Below are 7,960 nucleotides of genomic sequence, written 5' to 3'. Positions count from 1 at the left end.
AGAGGGCAGTACAGAACAATCTAGTCAACGAGTTCGCTGGGTCGCGAGTGTTGGTCAAATAATAAGCAGGATAAGTGCAAAAAGTTTTTGGTTTCTCACCGGGCCAAAAAATGGGGTGTAGGATTTACGATTACGATCGTTTCACTGCTAGCTTTGTCGAGTAGCATAGGGGGATAGACTTGTCTCTCTCAGCATCGCGTTGATGGATCGGAGTTCGGGCGTTCCTCGTCCAGGAGGTAATCATGTGTCAACTTTGAACTGACACTGGTAAAAGTAGGCCTGATTTTTCAACTGATTTTGGTTAATGTCGGTCACTGTAAGAAAAAGAGGGAAATCGCTAAGTTGTTTCTGAAAATTTGAAGGGAAATTGTGGTACCAAATTACCTCAAATTTTAGTTAATGAGTCGAATATGTAGTTGGCACCATATTGCCTGTAAAAAGTTCTCAAAGTTACTCTACGCACAGCAACTCAAATTCGATTTTTTTTAAATACAGTTTTCCAGGTAGTACTACCCAAAGTAACAAATGGTAGCATCATATGTCTTGCTCGCCATGCGACGCTCAGGCTAGGTAACCAAACCTAACCGACTGTGTACCCAAATTTCAAGCTCGCTGGCGCTGCAGTCTCAGGCCGGGGCGTGCCTCAGGCGTGCCCAGCGTTTAACGGCCCCTTCCGGTATAATGCGCGCCTGATTTCGGCCAAAGAGTTATTCGTGCCATTCATCAGCGCTGCTGGGCCGCCATGGGCGCGCTACACAGCGCCACGGGCCAGCGCCATGGGAGGCACGACACCTAGCGCGCCCGCCTTTGTCACTGCCACAATCAATTCTTCACCGTCGCCCATGAGCAGCTGCTGCTTCTGCTTGTTGCCGTCGCGGTGCCATGGTGTTCCAAAACACACACACACAGGCAGGCAGGCAGGCAGGTTCTTGAAAAAGCTTGGATTTATAACAGTGCACCCAAATACTCTCGCCCACCCGCCATGGCCCTCGGCGCTGAGACACATCTTCCAGTGATCAGGGCGCCAAGGCCGAGCCGGACCGCCAATGTTTGCCGAGGGCCGCCAGAGGGGCCCAGCGATAAATCAGCGCGGCTACTTACGCCCTCTCCTCCCAGGACTCCTCCAGGACCTCTCCAGACGCATCCTCCTTGCGGGACTCTCGCCTTGGCAGACGCGAGGCTCGTGATTCACTCATAGCTGCGCAACAAACGCAGCGCCGCGCCGGCCACAATATTTATTTACAAGGGGATGAGTTTTACGGACGCCATGACGAGAAAGCATAGTTTTATTTTGCGCATAAATATTAGTCCTTGTCCGTGTATTTAACGTGGAAGTACGCCCGCCCCTGCTGCCAAGTTCTTTTCTTTTAGCTGATTTATGACGAATAATGTTACTTTCTGGCAGAAATCATCGTTTCCGCGCTCCAGCATGTTTATGGATTATAATCGCGGACGAGAGCGACGGCGGCCCCGACGTCCTTTCAACAAAAATAATATCATCGAAACGCAATAATAATTTTAAATTTTGCGCAGCGGTCCCCTCTACGTCAATCCGCGAGCCCAGCCGGTCCGCGCGAGGGCATTTGTGTACACTGCCAAACATCCTGGATCACAAACTTGAATTGGAGACATTCGTTGCAAAAAAATCACACAAAGGTCTCGGTATATATCTTTTCAAATTACTGGGCATGTCGTAAATAAATACTTGTACTCCGCGTACCGTACAGAATGAAAACCATTACTTTTCTGTTGTCGTACACGGTGGTGGCTTGACCCTGTGCAGAACGGGCGAAGACGCCTTGGCGGCTGTCGCACCCGTACCCAAAAGGCAGGGATGGAAGTCGGAGAAACGTGCACGCGGCAAATTTCGCACTCTGGTACTTTTGTCGTGCCGATGGTAGAAGAACGGGTCGGAGAAGCCTGGAAAACCACAACCAGTTAGTTAGCTATCGGCGGGTACCGGCGAGCGACCGTGCAGAGCTGCGCAGCAAAGCCTTTTGGAAGAGGAAGGCGGGTCTGCTTCATAAGTCATTATTTTATACAGATGTGTTGCATGTTCCACTCTCGAGAGCAGAAGTAACAAAATGCGACGAGCTCGATAAACCGGGTGCGCGTGTATGTGTGTGTGAGAGAGAAAGAGGAAAGAGGTGGGGGGAGAAAAGAGAGAGAGGACTGTGTACGCGCCCGTTTATATGCGAACGTTTTATGACATATTGGCAGGTGGGCCCTGCTTAGAACATCGCTGACTGTTGGTGGGTGCGGTGGGGACCAGTCAAGTCTCTCCCCTCTAAAGCAAACAGCACACACACACACACACACACACACACACACACATACATACATACATACATACATACATACATACACACACACACACACACACACACACAGGCGCGCGCGGGCGGGCGCGGTATGTATACTTTACAAGTGAACTGGTTCGAGTCGTTGTTAGAGCATCCTTCGTACAAGCCTTAGTCGGTGCAGGTACGATTTGACTTCGTGTTCTGAGGATTGCAAAAATGTTTTAAAGGGGGCAATATGAGTAAAACAACTTTTTTTCCACGAAAGTTTTCTTTCAATTAATTATATTTTTTGCCGGGCATTGCAGGGAGAGTCCACGCGAAAAGAGGTTCTATAATGTGATCAATAGTTAAGATGCTCATTTCGCAAAAAATATATTTCTATAAACATTTCTAAAGATTAAAAGGTGGCGACCAGGTAAAATAATGTGTAACCTCCTGATTATTCTCCTGGCATCATTCTCAATAAAAAATGGAAGTGCTTCTTCGCAAGCGCTCACCTCACCTACACACGGTGCGAGGATCACGGAGACAGTTCGTAGTGATTTCATTTTTCAGAGTCGATTGTACTAGTAGGCGTCAAGCGGTTTAGCCGTTGACTGCAGTGGTTGGAGTCTAATCTAGGACCAATTTAGCCTGTATTCCAGCTTGAAGCGGTAGGAATGCATAGGATACGACATCGTGCATAAGAATGTCAACAACGGTTTCCATCGATTGAAAATTAATTAATAAGGTCGTCTTTCAGTCCTGGACTGAAGCTGTAGTGAGTACACTAGACGATGATATGAGAGTAGAAACAGAAGCTATATGACGCAAGGCCACAAGTAAGGTCTCTTACCCTTCTGTTTAATCCGTTGCCTCCAACCCGGTTCCGAGTTAGGCGCCCTGGTGTTAGGCAACTCATCGAGCACCATGCGCTCCCACCGGCCCCCTGGAGTTGGGCAACCCTTCCTGCGCCCGTGCTGGCTGGGTGAACAGTGTGTCTGGTGTGGTAGGGGGGCGCGGTCCCAAGCGCGCCAAATTTTAAACATTGCTCTTCCCGGTATCTTTCAGCCAGACATAGAGTTCTGACGTTCTGACCAAAAACGTTAACTACTTGTTAACTCCGAAACAAATCCATGGTTAGGTGAAGAAAGTTGCCCTTATAACACGTTGCTGATTAGCCCCACTCACTCGCCTAGGCGATAGGCAACAGTCGATAGCCGGCTTGCCTATCGCCCCTGTGCACGGCGCCTTACGGGTCGAGCGAGTAGGCAATCCGCTCGCACTCCTGCGAGCGGTACAGTGTAAGTACAGAAGTGAACGGGGGTAATCAGCCACCTCTGGTATATGTTATTTTTGTTGAACTTTGTTGAGATGCCGGCTGTAACAGAGTTTCAAGTGTTGTGAGTTTGCCTATTGTATGAGTATGGGTTGGTAAAAATGAAGTCGGTATTGCACGATCATATTTATTTTGGAAAAAAAAAAATAACAGCGGCTATTGCAATACCGTGGTTGCAGCACTGTTGGCGTAGGAATTTTAAAGTACAAAAAGAATCGAGGAAATTGTGAAGGTATAACACTTGCTACAGCTCGTGGTAGGTGTGGGGAGTCCGGTGGGTCCGGTGCGCCACTCGGAGACCCTCGTCGTTCTCGCTCTCTCATTCATCCTCTCATACAATTTCTCTCTCTCTCTCGCTCGTTCTCTTTCACACACGCACACACACACACACGCACACAATGTCGTTACAAAAATATATAATAAGAGTTCGTCGCGTGGCACACCAAGTCTCCGAAATCGCGGGAAAGGGGTCGCTCGGCGCGCGCCCACACCAGGACTCACCACCTTACGCCACCTCTAGCGAAGCATTCCCCGAAAAACATACGAATTACAAGAACAAATGATTTTATTTTACGCATAATGGATGGAGTCAAGCTATAAGTGGTGTACTCATTAAAGCGTATCTGATTTACGTTTTAGCAGATCCCTTGTCATAGGGACACGGAAAAATATTTACACTAAAGCTGCAACCACAAGGGCACGAACGTTTTCGAGATGTTTGACTGACATAAAAGTATCATTAAGTTATAGAAGGTCAAGCCATACAGGCTCATTGCACAGACTCTAAAGTTACAGCTCGTCATACTTTGTACACACAAATGAGTTGAAATAAGTACAAAACGATGTTGACAAAATGACATTTAAGTAAAGACAAAGGAAATGCTGAATGTGTGCCAAGAAGGAAAAGATCTATTTTTTCTTACTCTCAGCAAAAGAAATGACTCAACAAAAGGCCAAGGCATAATAAATGGCTCTGGTACTGCTTTGTACACCACCCACCTAATGCATCAAAGTTCTCGTCTCTACGAACAAAGCCCCATTAGCTTTAATCTGGTCTTTTTTAAGTATTTCAGTATATAGATTGGTTATATTTTCCTCACATTTTCTTTTCTCAATTCAGTTGAAATATTACTATGGTAAACCTCTCCAGTACTCTTTAAATTGACACTTAAAGCTATCGGTGATGATGCTTAAAGTTTTTTGCACAGCCATAAGAGAATACTTGTTGCCGCAGTTCCTTTGACTTTGTAACGCTAAGTAAAGTACCACAACAATGCATTAACTTAAAAAAACAACAAAAAAAGACACATTTCCACAACTTAACATAATATGATGAACCCAAGTACGAGACACATAGGAGACAGTTCTTGGGAAACTAATTAGAACTTTCATATCTGGGAAAGTAGCTCAACCTCACTTGGAAAGGGTCTGTTTATTTGTACACAGATGATACATTTCCTCATGAGCGGAACTTTTATCAACTAACCTGCTGCAGTTTGTAAAGTTCACTCCGCACCTAGCAAAGCTCAAGGGTCTCATAAGGGACCATAGTATGGGCAAAGTATCCACAGCAGAAAAAAACAAAAACGATCCAAAACTATCCATGACAGAAATACCCTTCTTAACGTTACCGGGATCATCCAGAGAACAGGACACTGCATCTGCATCTCTCTATGTAACCGATCAAACAGAGTCATTCACAAAGGAACACGTCAGAGGAGGAAGGGCCACGAGCACTCAAATTATCCTACACAACTAAAATAACAGCTTAAATACGTCATAAAATATATGATGCAGACTCGGTGTCCTGCGTCCCGGGAGGCCCCATATCTCCCTATCAGTAGTAGTAGTAGTATACATACCCAACGTACACTTACATATACCTATACATGAACACGCGCGCGCATAGATGAACGTTTCTCCCGTTTCTGACAGACCGTTTAAAAATGGGATAGCTTTTTTCTGACGCGAAGGACCGCTTGGTGGATCTCTGTAAGGGCTCCGCAGACTACTTGTAGGTAAAGGGGAGGAGGGGAACTTTTTCTTCTTATCGTTTTGTCCTGCTTGTGGTCTGCGTAGCCCAGCCAAAGACTGTCCAAGCGGTCTGTCGCGTCCGTCAGAGATCACTGCTCAGTCTGCGTTGTCGGTTGGAAACCCTCATCTCTGACTCATGCATACCCCCCCCCCCCTTTTCCCCGCACACACACACACACACTCACACATATTACATTGAGTAGAAATAATCTAATTCTTCTCACACAATTCGCTCCTCGAGTGGTTTTGTGACTGGTGCTGACAAAGCACTAGCCAAAGCCTGGGCCGAAGGCAAGCGTTTAGGGCAGTCATGAGACATGAAACGAATGAGATGACAAGGAAATGTAAGATTTTGCCGGGAGCCGGGGAAACGTGCCACAAGGCGCGAAACCTCCGCTGTGGTAGGCGCATGGTAAGTTTTATCTGAGAATCTAATTTTCTTAGAGAGAACTTACAAAAATTACTTCAACAGCTCTGTCTAAAGGGGCGCACTAAGGCATCTCGAAACATGGTTCAAAGTCCACTGACAGTCCATCATAGAGACGCCTACGCCAGACGCGAGTTCCTCGTCTGGCCTCCCGGTTCGTGAACCGTGTCTTCGGTGCCCCTGCGCGCCTGGCTTCCTCAAAGCACCGATTCAATCTGTTTGATCTCTTGTGGCGGGTTAGGCGTGCGCGGCGAGGGTGCCGTCTCGCGGATCTCTGGAATGGTGATCTGGATGCCCTGCTGTTCTTCGTCATCGTCGTCCTCCTCCTCTTCCTCGTCCTCGTCTATGGGCGTGAGCGCGTCCTGTTGCGGCGGCAGCTCCTCGCGCGCCGTCCAGCGCTTGAGCGGCGCCGCCAAGAAGGACGTGACGGTGGAGAGGGCGAAGAGCGCGGCCGCCATGTAAAAGGGGACGTCGTAGGTGCCCGTCACGTCGTACATCATCCCCGCCAGCGGCGACCCCACGGCGGCGGCCACCCCGCGGAACAGGATGAGCAGCCCAAAGGCGTTGGTCAGCTTGTCCAAGCCCAGCAGGTCCACCAGGATGATGGACGTCAGGGAGATGTAGCCGGCTGCAGAGAGGGCGATAAGAGTCAAAGTGTGGTTAGAAGAGGCGCCCCCTCGCCACGGCCCAAGAGGGTGCAGTGCAAGACTTACAGATGGAGAGGCCAAAGAAGATGGCGACCGCAACGTAGCAGTAGTAGGTCGTGCACAGTGGGACGGCAGCGACGGACAGTGTGGCCACGATGAGGCACAGGTTGTTGAGCAGAAGTGAGTCTACAGAAGGGAAGTCCGCGATCCAGCCGCACACAACTCGACCCACCGTGTTCACAATGCCGATGATGGAAATGAGGAACGAGATGGTCTCTTTCGGCACCACGACCTGAGTTGGAAGATAAACAATATGTTAGCTCTGTCTTCATTTTGCGCCCACGTGTACCGTGTGTATCAGAGTGGACGACGAACGCCGCGGGTTTGCCTATCCAACCATGCGGTCTAAGAGGGTATGCAATTCTGCAACACTGCAGCGTCCGCCCTGATAAACCCGGTACATTTCACACTAAACGTTTTCTTACTGAGTCCTTGTTCAGCTTATCATCTGCAGCGTTGACGAGGTGCACGAACGGGACGTACAGTCCTGCCATGCCGAAGAGGTTGCTCACGCCAATCATCATGAAGACGGGATCCTTGAGCAGAGTGAAGTCCATCATGGACGCGAGCGCGTGCCTCATCGAGTCCGGGAGGCTCAGGCACGGGCATAGGTCGGCTGGAACACAGCTAGAAGAGTCAAGACTAAGGGAAGCACAGCTGATGCGACCTTCCTGGGTCATGTACTCACGTGGAGGCTTCTCATCGACGGCTCCCGTGCCACCCTGGCCGTACATGGAGAGCGAGAGCACACTCTGCCGGTAGCCTGCGAGGGACTTCTGGCTCTGGTACTCGGGCAGGTTGCACACGGAGCCCGTGTAGAAGATGTCCTTGCGCGACATGGGGCGGATGAGTTCCCGCCGCATGCGCGCGCCGCCGGGTATGCTCAGCTTGCTGCCGGTGTAGCACACGGACTCTGTGTCCACCTGAGCATAACAGGAAGTGAGCAGCGAAGCGACAAGCACGAGTTAGCACCCTGGGACGCCCGCGACGCTGCCGGCCTACGAACACTCCTCCACCAGCTTATCGACCTCCTCCTGCACAGCCTGTTCCACTACTTTCTTCTCCTGCTCCAAATGGATGGGGGACACACACCTACAAATCGTAAACGGCCATATGAACGCATCTTTTTTTATTATTATTGTCAACATAATCATAGTTATTAATATTATTA

General features: G+C 49.1%; 1 protein-coding gene across 5 annotated transcripts in view; it reads right to left on the bottom strand.

Moving 5' to 3' along the window:
• Window positions 1-3,734: 3,734 nt before the first annotated feature.
• Window positions 3,735-7,960, bottom strand: part of LOC113203957 (uncharacterized) — a 50,562-nt gene continuing 46,336 nt past the window's right edge. For all 5 annotated transcript variants that reach the window (XM_026418927.2, XM_026418928.2, XM_026418923.2 and 2 more), the window contains 4 exons: window positions 7,478-7,712; window positions 7,215-7,405; window positions 6,796-7,021; window positions 3,735-6,710 (listed from right to left, as the gene is read on the bottom strand). In XM_026418927.2, the coding sequence (XP_026274712.1) occupies window positions 6,280-6,710; window positions 6,796-7,021; window positions 7,215-7,405; window positions 7,478-7,712 (1,083 nt within the window). In that variant the 3' untranslated portion in view covers window positions 3,735-6,279. The remainder of the gene's footprint in view (window positions 6,711-6,795; window positions 7,022-7,214; window positions 7,406-7,477; window positions 7,713-7,960) is intronic.

Source organism: Frankliniella occidentalis, unplaced genomic scaffold (genome assembly GCF_000697945.3).
Source record: "Frankliniella occidentalis isolate FOCC.00 unplaced genomic scaffold, Focc_3.1 Scaffold69, whole genome shotgun sequence".
NCBI classification, from domain to species: domain Eukaryota; kingdom Metazoa; phylum Arthropoda; class Insecta; order Thysanoptera; family Thripidae; genus Frankliniella; species Frankliniella occidentalis.
This window is presented reverse-complemented; position numbering and strand designations above follow the sequence as displayed.